General features: G+C 40.4%; 1 protein-coding gene across 3 annotated transcripts in view; it reads left to right on the top strand.

The window, feature by feature from the left end:
• Positions 1 to 11921, top strand: part of LOC149439214 (CD48 antigen-like) — a 34066-nt gene extending 22145 nt beyond the window's left edge. Inside the window, exons 5-6 of one of the 3 annotated variants that reach the window (XM_089659277.1) lie at positions 1496 to 1665; positions 8335 to 11921. In XM_089659277.1, coding sequence (XP_089515403.1) covers positions 1496 to 1665; positions 8335 to 8373 — 209 coding nt within the window. In that variant the 3' untranslated portion in view covers positions 8374 to 11921. Of the gene's footprint in view, positions 1 to 1495; positions 1670 to 8276 lie in introns of all 3 variants that reach the window. The other 2 variants (XM_089659276.1, XM_089659278.1) reach the window with 2 other exon arrangements.
• Positions 11922 to 15504: the final 3583 nt, after the last annotated feature.

Raw genomic sequence — 15504 nt, 5'->3', positions numbered from 1 at the left:
GGGGGGGGGGGTGGGAGTCTATTGCTGCTGTCTGCAGTCTATTTTACGGCTTTTCTTGTTATCAATACCAATTTCATACAAATTACAAATTGGTACTTGGTTCTGTATTCTCTATAAGGGTTGGTACTTGGAGGTGGGTAAGGGGTGAATCCAAAGAGTGGTGCTCAGAGCTGGGTAAAGGGTGGATACAAGGGTTGACTCAAAAGTGTAGGGTTCCTGCACCTATTTATCTGAGAATGGGGGGGGGGGTGGGAGTCTATTGCTGCTGTCTGCAGTCTATTTTACGGCTTTTCTTGTTATCAATATCAGCAATTGGTATTGTTATCAATACCAATTTCACACAAATTACAAAATGGTACTTGGTTCTGTATTCTCTATAAGGGTTGGTACTTGGACGTGGGTAAGGGGTGGAACCAAAGAGTGGTGCTCAGAGCTGGGTAAGGGGTGGATACAAGGGGTGACTCAAAAGGGGAGGGTTCCTGCACCTATTTATCTGAGAAAAAGCGCTGATTACACTATTAAAATCAGGAGATGCATATCCCCGTTTCAGTATGTAGAGCACAAACTGAATAATATCTAGAAAATTGGACACACATAGAAGGAAGAGAGCACCAGACAAGCAGTAAAGTCCTGATGTGTTTATTTGACAAAGGATCCATAATGCATTTCTAAGCGATTCTAAATGACCCCCCTCATCAGAGCTGTAAAATACAACATATATTGTACACACAGTTGATAGATACAATATAAACTCTCTATACATAAAGACTTAAAAAATACATAGGCTCTGATTTATTTGGAGCTAAACATTTGTCCAAAAATGTAAACAAAGTAACTTAAATTTGAAAAACATTTTTTTTATAAAACTTCAACAGTTGTAGTGTGCCATTTTTTTTAAAGCCTAACTCTAAGAAACCTGAAAACCTCTCTTTGCAGTTGGGCTGCTTGTTAAAGTCTGAGGGCATGGAAAAGAGAGTTTACTTACCCAATCCTCTGCTCCTCCATACTATTAGGCTGGTCCTCACAGTGTTTTCTCCCCCATGCCGTAGCAGTCTTAGGTGTTGATGTCATCAAGACCAATGCAGGGTCTTGATGACCCTAGGTGGATGATGTCCACCTACGAAACATAAAGGAGTGTCATCCACCTGGATAGCAGGGGCTTAGGTAAATAAAATGCTTGTACTCTCCCCTAAGCCTAAACAAGCAATTAACCCTTGCAGTGCAGGCACAGCCCCACCGCAAGAAATCATTTTCTGATTTGGCAGAGTTAGGCTTTAAAGAAACCTGCTCTTTGACAATGCAGGGCACAACATCAGCTTCCCTTTGTGCCTCCTCAGCTATTACTACAGCGACAGCATGTGTACCAGTATTAAGATTATTTCTGGTATTGTGATTTAAAATCTGAGCTTTTGCCAAGTTTGCATGTGACATGAAATTCTTCCATTATTACTATAGTGTCATGAGAATGAGATAAACTTTCCTTTCTTACTTGTAGGCATAGACCCTGAAGACAAGCCATTCCCCATAGACCCTGAAGACAAGCCATTCCCCATAGACCCTGAAGACAAGCCATTCCTCATAGACCCTGAAGACAAGCCATTCCTCATCTCCAAGAACACTGTTAAATATCATAATGGCTTTATCACAGTCCATATAGAAAAAGAGGTAAGTTGGTAACTTCAAATTTTTATAAATGTATCATAAGGTCCAGAGGAACTGCACCCACAGTAAGATTAGCAGTAGCATACATAAAGTTAGGATATGTGCTTTCAGTAATATTTTGGTATTAATGGCGAGGTGGAAATCCATAATCACGGGATTTTGTACGTGTGGTCATGTCCATGGTTGTACTGATTTAAGTTATAATTTATAATATATATATATATATATAAATATATATATATACAGTGAGGAACAGAAGTATTTGAACACCCTGCAATTTTGCAAGTTGTCCCACTTAGAAATCATGGAGGGGTCTGAAATTCACATTGTAGGCGCATTCCCACTCTGAGACACAAAATAAAAAAAAAAAAATTCAGGAAATCACATTGTATGATTTTTAAAGAATTTATTGGTCTTGCACTGCTGAACATAAGTATTTGAACACCTGAGAAAATCAGTGTTAATATTTGGTACAGAAGCCTGTCAGGGATCCCGGGTATGACCAGAGGTGTGTGGACTGACACAGGGAAACGCAGGCTTCAGATATGGTATAAACAATATAATTTATTAAGACTAACAATACAAACGCAGTGCAAAACTAAACATAAATACAGTGCAAACAAACCAAACCACCCACAGATAACAATACATACAATGCAAGAGTCGTCAGGCAGGCCGGGTCAGTAGCAAACGGGCAAACGGAGTACCAGGAACAGGCTGGAGAGTGGTCGGGGTCACAAGCTGGGTTCAGTAACTCACAGGCAGCGCGGTACAGAGGGTCAGGCAGAGAATGGTCAGGGTCACAAGCCAGGGATCAAGCAGGAGAAGTCAGCAGAGGTCAGGATCAGGCAGGGTCGGCAACAAGTCAGACAGGAACAGGAACACAGGATACAAGATACAGGGGCCCATGGAAAACACACCAAGGCCCTGACTGTGAGTCTGGCCATTCCTTAAATACAACCCCTGCAATCAGCTTCAGGTGTTTGGCTGATTGCAGGGGTGAGGCTCTGATTGCTGAGAGCACCCGCTGGCCAGCCCTGGTACTGCAGCCCACAAGGCAGGTGAGTCCCACCATTATTGGCAAGTCCATTCCTGACAAAGCCTTTGTTTGCAATTACAGAGGTCAAACGTTTCCTGTAGTTCTTGGCCAGGTTTGCACACACTGCAACAGGGATTTTGGCCCAATCCTCTACACAGATCTCCTCTAGATCTGTCAGGTTTCGGGGCTGTCGCTGAGCAACACAGAGTTTCAGCTCCCTCCAAAGATGTTCTATTGGATTTAGGTCTGGAGACTGGCTAGGCCACTCCACAACCTTGATATGCTTCTTACAGAGCCACTCCTTGGTTATCCTGGCTGTGTGCTTCGGGTCGTTGTCATGTTGGAAGACCCAGCCACGACCCATCTTCAATGCTCTGACTGAGGGAAGGAGGTTGTTGCTCAAAATCTCACAATAAATGGCCCCATTCATCCTCTCCTTAATACAGTGCAGTCGTCCTGTCCCCTTTGCAGAAAAGCACCCCCAAAGCATGATGTTACCACCCCCATGCTTCACAGTAAGGATGGTGTTCTTGGGATGCAACTCATCCTTCTTTTTCCTCCAAACACGACGAGTGAAGTTTAGACCAAAAAGTTCTACTTTGGTCTCATCTGACCACATGACTTTCTCCCATGCCTCCTCTGGATCATCCAGATGGTCATTGGCAAACTTCAGACGGGCCTGGACATGTGATGACATGAGCAGGGGAACCTTCCGTGCAATGCATGATTTGAAACCATGACGGCGTAGTGTTCTACCGACAGTGACCTTTGAAACTGTGGTCCCAGCTCTCTTCATGTCATTGACCAGCTCCTCCCTTGTAGTTGTGGGCTCATTCCTCACCTTTCTTATCATCAGTGATACCCCACAAGGTGAGATCTTGCATGGAGCCCCAGTTCGAGGGAGACTGACAGTCATCTTTAGCCTCTTCCATTTTCTAACAATTGCTCCAGCAGTTGATCTATTTTCACCAAGCTGCTTGGCAATGGCCCCGTAGCCCTTTCCAGCCTTGTGGAGGTCCACAATTTTGTCTCTGGTGTCTTTTGACAGCTTTGGTCTTGCCCATGGTAGTAGTTGGCGTCTGACTGACTGTGGGGTGGACAGGTGTCTTTAAAAAGCTCAGACAGGTGCTACTAAGTTAGATTAATGAGTGGAGCAGTGGTGGACTTTTTAAAGGCACAGTAACATTTCTTTGAGAGCCAGAATTCTTGTTGTTTCTTAGGTGTTCAAATACTTATGTTCACCAGTGCAAGATAAATAAATTCTTTAAAAATCATACAATGTGATTTCCTGAATTTTTTTAAATTCTGTCTCTCACAGTGGGAATGCACCTATAATGTGAATTTCAGACACCTCCATGATTCCTAAGTGGGAGAATTTGCAAAATCGCAGGGTGTTCAAATACTTCTGTTCCTCACTGTATAATAAATATAATTATATGCAGTATTAAACAGGCTGCACAGACTGGTGCCGGGATTTGGGCACCTGCATTGTGAGTGCATTGTCATTTACTGTTTTTGAACTATGGTTCTTATTAAAAATTAAACTTAAAGCATTTTAACTCATTCGTTTTTTATGAGCTATATGGAGCAATATCCATCTTAAGGGAACTTGGAGATTTATCTTGGGAAAAGTCTAGAATTGGGAATCCATTCATTATTAATTTGCCCAGGGTCATGTGCCCATCTATTTGGGGGTCTATATCCTCTGTTCCTTGGAGAGCCATCCACATAAAGGAAACTAGGAGGTCCATCCTATGAGAGCCTGCAGTTGCTTGACCGTAGAGAGCTTTTTGACCACCTTAACAGGGGTCAATAATTTCCGGTGAGTGAGGAATTCATCTGTTGCACACACCTGGTGGAAAAGAAATTCTTTTGTACTCCGGGATACCCTCATATGGGACTGTTATTCACTCCCTATATTCAACATTTTTTGGACTTCAAGTTATCCTGTACCTACATATCACTCATATGGTGTTGGGAGAGCACTTTGTTATTTTTTGACATATGTTCTATTGAGCAAGCGCCTATCTATTATGAGTCGGGACATTCAGTGTTTATTCACTATTTAGGGGCAGCTGCTATCACCGCCTGCAAAAGGCAGTTATCACTAATATTTGGTTGATTTAAGATACACACATATACCTATTTTTAGGTGCCACGATATTGCTTTGTAAATGCAAATTATATGAAGTGTCTTTTCACATTTCTGCCCCAATGTTCTACATTAAATCCCCTTTACATACAGTATCACAAGTTGGAGAGAAGCATTCCCGCTTGCATTTTTTGTTACATGATTTTCATGCGATTTCGCATATTGCACATGCCCTATACGCGTTTGTCACCCCAAAAAAAATCTCCTGTTCTTTTTTGGGCGACCAGCTTAGCACAATTTTTAAATGCTCAATTCTACCTTGACTGTTGGTTGACAGAATCACATGGCAGTCCCGGTAGAATCCCACCGGTTTTTGGGTGCCATTAAGAATAATGGCCCATGACTCCAAATTGCGTAATGTGAATGGGACCTTAGCGTTAGACCATTGAACACAAGCAATATGCTGGGTGAGATTTCAAACATCTACCAAATAGTGCTGATGTGAGCTCCACCCAGGGGCGGACTGACCATTTGGAAACTGGGGCACTGCCCGAGGGCCCAGGGTCAGTAGGGGGCCCCATGAGATGCCCCTGGTACCTTTTTCATAGGCTTTTTTGAGTTTGGGCAAGGACACAGGGGCCCCATGATTCCCTATTGCCCGGGGGCCCCATGACTTGTCAATCCGCCCCTGGCTCCACCCTCTACACTAAATCCCTCCCCCTATTTTTTGTGTAATAAATTGTTCAAGTTGCACCTTAATGATACATATTCAAACCCAGGGCAGGGCCGAAAGAAGACAGTTTGGTTTCTTTTTTGTTTTCTAGTACGTTGACAAAATTTTTTTTCTAGTTTTAGTCAAAGTAGGAAATTTCAACCATTCATGTTTCTACTGCTGTCTGCATTGACATTGGAGAGATTTGCCCCATTTGCCACAATGACTTGTTCCTTGGTCTCTAAAGCAGCCCATACATGGATCATTTTTTTTGTTCAACCAGTGGGTTGAATGAAAAAAAAAAGAAAAAATATCCAATTCACCCATCCACACATTTGAGGTACATGGAAGAAATCAATCCCTCTGTGCTATTTTGTTTTCACAGCTGGGAGACTTCCACCATCAGAACACAATGATCAGTGTTGCTGCACTGCTCATTCAGGAAAAACCTGACGTGATTGTACAGAAGTCGATCGATAGATTGACTTATGTACAACCAGGATGCTCATACATGGGTCTAAATTCTGCAGGTCCCTGGTGAACAGGCCAAGTTTTGATTCATGTGTGGCTGACCTAAGCCCTACTCACTGTAAACCAGACAGAACACTGCAACGATGATGATCAACTACCCTGAGCCATCTGCATGCGCTTTAAAAATAATGACTATATCTTTGCTGCAAGCCAGTTGGATACAGGGTTGGCCCGAGGCATAGAAATTATTTAAATGTAATCCTATAATCCTTAAATTAAGAAAAACCCTTTTTATTATTATTATTAGTAGTAGTAGTAGTATTCTTCTTTTGGTGGTTTGTTGTGGAAACAGACATGCAGATTATATTTGGTGTTCAGAATGTTCTGCTTTTACAGCGACTTTATTACTCATTCTGCATGATATTACATATAATTAACTACAGTATCTCACAGAAGTGAGTCCACCCCTCATATTTTTGTAAATATTTTATGATATCTTTTCATGTGACAACACTGAAGAAATGACACTTTGCTACAGTGTAAAGTAGTGAGTGTACAGCTTGTATAACAGTGTAAATTTGCTGTCCCCTCAAAATAACTCAAACCGCTGGCAACAAAAGTGAGTACACCCCTAAGTGAAAATGTCCATACTGGGCTCAAAGTGTCAATATTTGTGTGACCGCCATTATTTTCCAGCATGGCCTTAACCCTCTTGGGCATGGAGTTCACCAGAACTTCACAGGTTGCCACTGGAGTCCTCTTCCACTCCTCCATGATAAAATCACAGAGCTGGTGGATGTTAGAGACCTTGTGCTCCTCCACCTTGCGTTTGAGGATGCCCCACAGATGCTCAATAGGGTTTAGGTTTGGAGACATGCTTGGCCAGTCCATCACCTTTACCCTCAGCTTCTTTAGCAAGGCAGTGGTCATCTTGGAGTTGTGTTTGGGGTCGTTATCATGTTATTATTATTATTATTATTATACAGTAGTAATATAGCACCAACAGTTCACTCAGCGCTGTACATTACAATGGGGGACAATACATGAGACAGTACAATAACAATACAGTGCGATACACGAGGGGTTTGAGGGCCCTGCTCCTTGGAGCTTACAATCATGTTGAAATACTGCCCTGTGGCCCAGTCTCTGAAGGGAGGGGATCATGCTCTGCTTCAGTATGTCACAGTACATGTTGGCATTCATGGTTCTCTCAATGAAATGTACCTCCCCAGTGTCGGTAGCACACATGCAGCTCCAGACCATAACATTCCCACCACCGTGCTCGACTGTAGGCAAGACACACTTGTCTTTGTACTCCTCACTTGGTTGCCGCCACACACGCTTGACACCATCTAAACCAAATCAGTTTATCTTGGTGTCATCAGACCACAGGACATGGTTCCAGTAATCCATGTCCTTACTCTGCTTGTCTTCAGCAAACTGTTTGAGGGCTTTCTTGTGCATCATCTTTAGAAGAGGCTTCCTTCTGGGACAACAGCCATGCAGACCAATTTGATGCAGTGTGCGGCTTATGGTCTGACCATTGACAGGCTGCCCCCCACCCCTTCAATCTCTGCAGCAATCCTGACAATACTCATACGTCTATTTCCCAAAGACAACCTCTGGATATGACACCAAACACATGCACTCAACTTCTTTGGCCAACCATGGCGAGGCCTGTTCTAAGTGGAACTTGTCCTGTTAAACCATTGTATGGTCTTGGCCACCATGCGGAAGCTCAGTTTCAGGGTCTTGGCAATCTTCTTATAGCCTAGGCCATCTTTATGTAGAGCAACAATTCTTTTTTTCAGATCCTCAGAGAGTTCTTTGCCATGAGGTGTTATGCTGAACTTCCAGTGACCAGTATGAGAGAGTGAGAGCGATAACACCAAATTTAACACACCTGCTCCCCATTCATACCTGAGACCTTGTAACACTAACGAGTCACATGACACCGGGGAGGGAAAATGGCTAATTGGGCCCAATTTTGGACATTTTCACTTAGGGATGTACTCACTTTTGTTGCCAGTGGTTTAGACATTAATGGCTGTGTGGACAAAATTTACACTGGTATACAAGCTGTACACTCACTACTTTACATTGTAGCAAAGTGTAATTTCTGCAGTGTTGTCACATGAAAAGATATAATAAAATATTTACGAAAATGTGAGTGGTGTATTCACTTCTGTGAGATACTGTACAGTTCACAATGTAGGTATTTCACTAAGAATTTAGCTTTTTTTTATAGAAGACTTTAAACATGACTTACAATTTTTATTATTTTTCTCTGTGCAACGCAGGATGACAAGATGGCATTTGATGATGGTGAACTTTCTTCTTAGCTACCTCTTCAGGCAGATTTTGAAAAGACACAGGAATGTTAATTTTCAAAATTGAGTGGCAGCCCTGGATGAAAGCGGAACAGCCAAGTTTATATTGCCTTCTTAGCAACTCGGTTCAACATGAACTCCTGATGAACTTGTCAAACTGGAACTGGACATATTACCAATGGAAACTGGTACTCACAGCCACCTATCTCTGTGGTTTCAGATGCCTGCCAATGAAAGTAAACAATACTCACCACATGGCAAAAACAAACAAGTTGGCCACATTCAATGATTGGTTAATGTGGTTTTAATTTATACTCCACTTCTAGGGGATTAAAATCAAATCCCCAAAATGTAATGCAGGAACCTTTTTCAAAGTCACTGCAACATGATTCACCATGATTAGAACGGTTCCATTGCTGACAATGGGGTGCGACTTTTCATGTGATTTTGATCTGTCAAATCGCATGACAAAGTCACACAGGAGTGAACCAGGGCCAAAGGAACACTGTTGCATAACTAACATGTAAGGGTTTTTAACCTTTCCTTAAAAATTCTTTTAATAACATTTTTGTTTTAAAACTTTTATTAGTCATAATAGGAACACATTATTTTGGTTTTTCATGTATATCTTCATGTCCTGTAGATTAACCACTTCCTGACCGGCTGTTGTATATAAACGGCCAGACGGTGGCACTGCAAGGTTGGGTGGCCGTTTATAAACGGCCTCCCCACACCCTGCTTGTGCGCGCTCCCCATGAGCGATCCGGTGCCTCCGGACACAGTGAAACACCGATCGTCAGACGGGACCTCTGTTCGAGGTCCCGATCATGTGATCACTGATTGGCCAATCAGTGATCACATGCAAAGTAGTAAGCTTACTACGTGTGAAATCTGTGAATGATCACAGAGGTCACATGATACAAGGCTATTCACAACAGCCTTGTACCATGTGACAAGCTGTGACCAATCACAGCTCACTCAGTAGTTCTGAAAGACTGCAAGAATGCAGACAGAGAGAAAAAGAAATGATCAGTGTAAAAAAAAAAAAATCTTCATCACCCCCCCCCCCCCCCAAAAGTAGTACAGTGTCACCATGGTGACACTGTACTGCTAGGGTGACAGTATGTAAAAATAAATAAATAAATAAATAATGATATAAAAAAAAAATAAAAATGTAAAAAAAAATGTTTAAAAATTATAATTTTTGGTTATAAACTAATTTGACTTATTTTTTTTTTTTTTACTAAAAAGATAACGGAATAAGATTTATGATGAAATATTATTTATTTGCAAAATTTTATAAGAAAAACACTTTCTATCAAAATTTTTACTAAAAAGATAACGGAATAAGATTTATGATGAAATATTATTTATTTGCAAAATTTTATAAGAAAAACACTTTCTATCAAAATTTTTACTAAAAAGATAACGGAATAAGATTTATGATGAAATATTATTTATTTGCAAAATTTTATAAGAAAAACACTTTCTATCAAAATTTTTACTAAAAAGATAACGGAATAAGATTTATGATGAAATATTATTTATTTGCAAAATTTTTTAAGAAAAACACTATCAAAATTTTTGGACATTTTCATTTACATAGCAAAAAAAATGAAAATCCCAGCGGTGAATAAATACCACCAAAATAAAGTTTTATCTGTCTCAAAAAAATGGTAAAAAATTCATATGGGTACAGTGTTGCATGACCGCGCAATTGTCATTCAAAGTGTAATAGCGCTGAAAGCTGAAAATTGCCCTGGTCAGGAAGGGGGTAAAAGTGTCCGGACTGGAAGTGGTTAAAAAACTAAACATTTTTGGAAGATAGTATTGGCAACATGAAGGCTAGTGTGCCTGACATTAAAACAGGTGGAACATGTAACATGTTCCGAAAGGTGAACTTATACTTTAACCTTTTTGCTGCCAGGTCCGTACAATGCACGAACCTGCAACACCGCTCCCAGCTGGCAAGGTCCATACACCGTACGGACCTGACTTCCTCCTTCTGCTATAAGCTCATGGTCACTTCAGTGTCACTCACATTCATGCATACATATACTAGGGCTAATTTAGACAGGATCCAGTTAACCTATCAGCATGTCTTTGGAGTGTGGGAGGAAACCGGAGTACCCGGAGGAAACCCCCAATGACCCTAGTACTGCCAGGCGGAAGTGCTCACCATTTAACCAGCAACACACCCTTTGTATTCTACTGGTCCTATGTTTTCAGAAAATATATGGTTTGGGGGGTCTTTTATAAACTCTGAAAGCTGTAAGTAAAAAATGAAAACCTCCAGATTTTTAGAGAAATTTGGTTATTTGCAGTCTTGCATAAATTTGACTTTCACCATTTTGCAAAAAGGCACAATTTCAGATTTACAAATATATGTTATTTATCAACTCAAAGCACGTTAAACGTTTAGATTTAGCAGAAATATTGTAAAATCTGCTGTGGTTGTATCTGCTAATATAAATTTTTTTGTGTATTTTTTCACTAAATTATTGTTTTGATAAACATTTGGGCAAGTATCACGGAGCCTTAAAAATCCAATAGCACCTTTTTTTTTATTCTACTGGTCATTTGCTTTCAGAAAATATATAGTTTGGGGGTCTTTTACAAACTCTGAAAGCTGTAAGGGGAAAATAAAAAAGCAATGGAAAAATTGCAAAAATGGTCCGGCGACCTGAGTTTAAAAGTGGAGTGCAGGGCCTGGCAGCGAAAGGGTTAAACAATGTATTATTTAACAGTCAAAACTATTATATTATGGTAAACGTTTCATCCACTCTCTGAATTCTTACAATTGTTGCTTTGAACAGCTGGTATAACGCAGAATTAATGATAAAAAAAAGTGCGGTTTTACCCAATCATTTTCTGTGTATTCTTGTATGTAGCAGGTGTTCTCCTTGCCTCCATACCTTGCTCTAAATGGTGCTCCTTTTTACCACCTAAGAAACCTTGGAGGTATAGTTATTGGTATAGTCAATGGTACATGCTCCCTTAAATGTTGGTGATTAGTGGTGAGTGCACCAACATAGGTGTTGGTGGTCAATGGTATTTTCTGCCCCATGACATTGGTGGTCAGCATGTCCCCTGTATGATCAATATGCCTTTCATTGGCGGTCTGTGGAAGCCATGTTACTAACAGAGAAAAATTGGCAACTGAGAAAGGGGAGGGAATGTTGAAACTTTTTGTTTACATTTTTCTGGTTTACAGAGATCTCTGTCTCTGATTGGTTTCTATGCAGAAGGGAGTCTGATTTTGGACTCTCCAGCTTTAGTAAATAAACCCCAGGGGCTCCATGATCCCCTATTGCCCGGGGGCCCCATGAGTTATCAGTCCGCCCCATATATATATATATATATATTTTTTTTTTTTTTTTTTTTAATTTATTATAGATTAAGATTTATTGATTTAAGATTTAAGCAAAATGCATATATATGAACCAAGCCGTAGACTGTAAGCCCTTAGGAGGAGGGCCCTCTTAACTCTCTTGTATTTCATTGTTTTGCAACTGTACTTTTTACCTTTATATTGTAATGTGCTGGCACTAAATAAATCCTGTATAATAATAATAATAATAATATTTTTTAAATAAAATACATATTTTAAGTTTATTTCTGATTGTTGTGAGTCAACGGACAACATTGCACATCACGATTGCTCTTTAGTAAGTCTTTGTGATTAACACAAAAACCCTTAATGGTCACAACTTGGCATTCTGATATGAAAAGGTGACCTCCAGTTCCCAATAGGTGTTGCTGTTTAACTCATTGTCAACTAATGGAAGCCTGTTAGAATTAAGAGTTCCTTAGATATGAAGCAGACTGAAAGATATGAGTCACATGGGAATAAACAGGTTTGCAATAAATTTTTAATAATCACTCTACAACAGCAGAAAGCTTATATGCAGAGGCAGGGAGGGTGGGCCCTAATGCCAAGTTATATCATATATGTATTGCTCTCTTGTTCTTGGGCACACCCCAGTAGAACTCCAGTGTCATGGACATCTCACATTCAACCACCAACAACCAGGAGCTGGTAGGACAGGCTCCTGATGATGTCCGCACTGTGCAGCCAATCACAGTGCTGCATGATCAGGTACCCCTCCTACTTACCTCAGGCATTACAGTCCATTTAAAGATCTGAAAGATTTAACGATCTGGCTCCCAATGACATAATAGGGTTAAATGTACTTTATGGCCAAAAGTAAGTGGACACCCCTTTAAATTCCTGAAGTCAGGTGCACAAGGCAAGCTCCTTAAAGACATGGTTAGATCAGTTTGGTGTTGAGGAAATCTGCACAGATCCCTAAACTCAACCCTACTGTAAACCTTTGGAATTGATTGGAATGCTGATTGTGAGGCAGGTCTTTTCACCCATCATCAGTATCTGACCTCACAAATGCTCTTTTGGTTGAATGGGCTCAAATTCACACACAAACACATGCCAAAATCTTGTTGAAAGCCTTCTCAGAAGAGTGGAGGTATTTATAACTATAAAGAAGGCCAACTCCACATTAATACTCATGGTTTGGGAATGGGATTTTCAACAAGATCATAAAAGATGTGATGGCCAAGTGTCCACAAACATTTGACAATAGAGTGTAATTACCTTGCTTTGACTTAGCAGTACACTAGAAGCCTACCCCTTCCATCTCTTCCTGCTTCCCCTGAGTATCAGTTGGTTCATATACAGTATGTGATATTAAGTGGCTGAACACTGCTGAGCCCTCAAAGTGCTAGTCCCAATCCTTTTTGAGGGCTTTCTGAAAAACCATGTGGACAGAACAGGAAGCCTACAGCTGCAGTATAGACTTATGTGTGCAAGGGATGCCAGGGTCAGAAACTCCATGCATTTCCTTCTGAGACATTTAAAAAATGCTGAGCTTCTAAATGGGCTCTCCAAAAGCACCAGCCATTGCCATTCTTTTTTTTTATTGTATAAAAGTAGACTGTAAGACAACAGTACATTTTCAAAAAACTTTCAGCAAAAACAAGGCACTTTTGAATAGTACATTACAGAAAAGTATATTAACGTAAGAAAGAAAAGGAATAGAAAAAAAAATTAGATAGCAAGCACATGAAATGTTTAAAGGATGGGTTAGGTTAAATGATACATCTGTCAACAATATATACAGTTCAATTTTCACTGGGGATGTAATTAATCATGCAATAAATGTCTATAATCCCTCCATGACTCCCATTTTTTATCAAATAAGTGCATCTCATCCAGTAGGGTATAGTGAATACGTTCCATGAACATTACAGTATCAATTCTGTGTAAAACGGAGGTCAAGGGTACAGTATTGGACTTCTAATGCAAGGCAATAGACCATAAAGTGGCAATACATATAGTATGTATCAATCTCATAATGGCATCAGAGACCCCCGGGATATGAGCCCCCAATAAACAGGTCTGCATAGACAATCGTACCTGGGTACCCGCCAGTGAGGTAGCCACCTCAGATATCTTGCACCAAATCAAAGATATGGTCGGGCAGTCCCAAAATATATGAACCAAAGTTCCTACATGGCCACAGCCCCGGAAACAGAAGGGGGATGTTTGTGGGAAGCCATTGCCATTGTTAAGTGATCTTGTCTTATGACTATGCACAATCTTCTGCTTGCACATGTGCTGGCAATGGCCATGCTGATAAAAGGAGAGAATAAAGTGAGCAAATGGATGACATTTTCAGTATGGTGTGTTTTTATGATCCAATTTGGAAGGTTGAGGTAGCGTTATTGGCCAAGCTGTGATGTAGTTGTAAAGGAAGTTGAGGATCTGTATATGCCGACAAGGGTGCCTGTATCACAAAATTAGCTACACAAAATTAGAATAAAACAGACAGCACACACATATTCCATTGGTGTATTTATCTTCTTGCTGGGATATCAGCTTTACCTTAAGTGCTGATTTTGCAACCTTAAATAGAAGAGACCTGAACATGAACAGGACAGGATACAGAGTTCTTAGATTTCTATCTACGTGTGTCAATTTCCCCTAAGTAGAGAAAGGGAGGGGTCTTGAGCCGTATTCTACATGCAGGCTTGTGGTCCATGACCTAAACACCAATATACAGATTTTTTCTGTCTGTTGCTTCTTAAGAACAAGTATGAAGCTAGTGTGGACACTAATTCTGTTTTTTAAAGGTAAGAATACATTTTGTAGATATTGCGATGTGGGTATTAAAAGGCAATTTAAAGACTTACAGGGTTGGGGGATATCTGGTAGCAAAGAGAAGGGCATTGAGAGCTGGTTCGAAGACTTAGAGGTTTGGGAATGTCTAATGGCATGGAGAAGAGCATTAAACATCAATTCAAAGACTTAGAGGGTTGGGGAATGTCTAATGGCATGGAGAAGAGCATTAAACATCAATTCAAAGACTTAGAGGTTCTGTTGCTTCTTAAGAACAAGTATGAAGCTAGTGTGGACACTAATTCTGTTTTTTAAAGGTAAGAATACATTTTGTAGATATTGTGATGTGGGTATTAAAAGGCAATTTAAAGACTTACAGGGTTGGGGGATATCTGGTAGCAAAGAGAAGGGCATTGAGAGCTGGTTCGATGACTTAGAGGTTTGGGAATGTCTAATGGCATGGAGAAGAGCATTAAACATCAATTCAAAGACTTAGAGGGTTGGGGAATGTCTAATGGCATGGAGAAGAGCATTAAACATCAATTCAAGGACTTAGAGGGTTGGGGAATGTCCAATGGCATGGAGAAGAGCATTAAACATCAATTCAAAGACTTAGAGGGTTGGGGAATGTCTAATGGCATGGAGAAGAGCATTAAACATCAATTCAAGGACTTAGAGGGTTGGGGAATGTCCAATGGCATGGAGAAGAGCATTAAACATCAATTCAAAGACTTAGAGGGTTGGGGAATGTCTAATGGCATGGAGAAGGACATTGCAGAAATGGAAATGACAAAAGGAAATACTCTTGATCAGTAGGAGGGTGGAGAAGTCCAAGAAAAGAGAGCTGCATGAGAGAAGTCTTTTGGGTGAGTGAGCAGTGGTGATCAAACATGAAAATTATTTGTTAGCATAGCAAAGGTTCCAGATGAGTTTGAACCTGAAGACCAATGAGGATCTAAAAAATTAAAGGTCTATATCTAATGTCTGAGCCTGATCTGTCCTCAGAGATCGAGGACTAGGATTTGATCTGACTTGAAAAGTATTCTTTGCTTGATGGCACCC

Source organism: Staurois parvus, unplaced genomic scaffold (assembly GCF_062004578.1).
Source record: "Staurois parvus isolate SC_StPar_1 unplaced genomic scaffold, SC_StPar_1.0 ptg001146l, whole genome shotgun sequence".
Lineage (NCBI taxonomy): Eukaryota > Metazoa > Chordata > Amphibia > Anura > Ranidae > Staurois > Staurois parvus.
The sequence above is the reverse complement of the archived record's forward strand: the minus strand, read 5'-3'. Positions and strand labels throughout refer to the sequence as shown.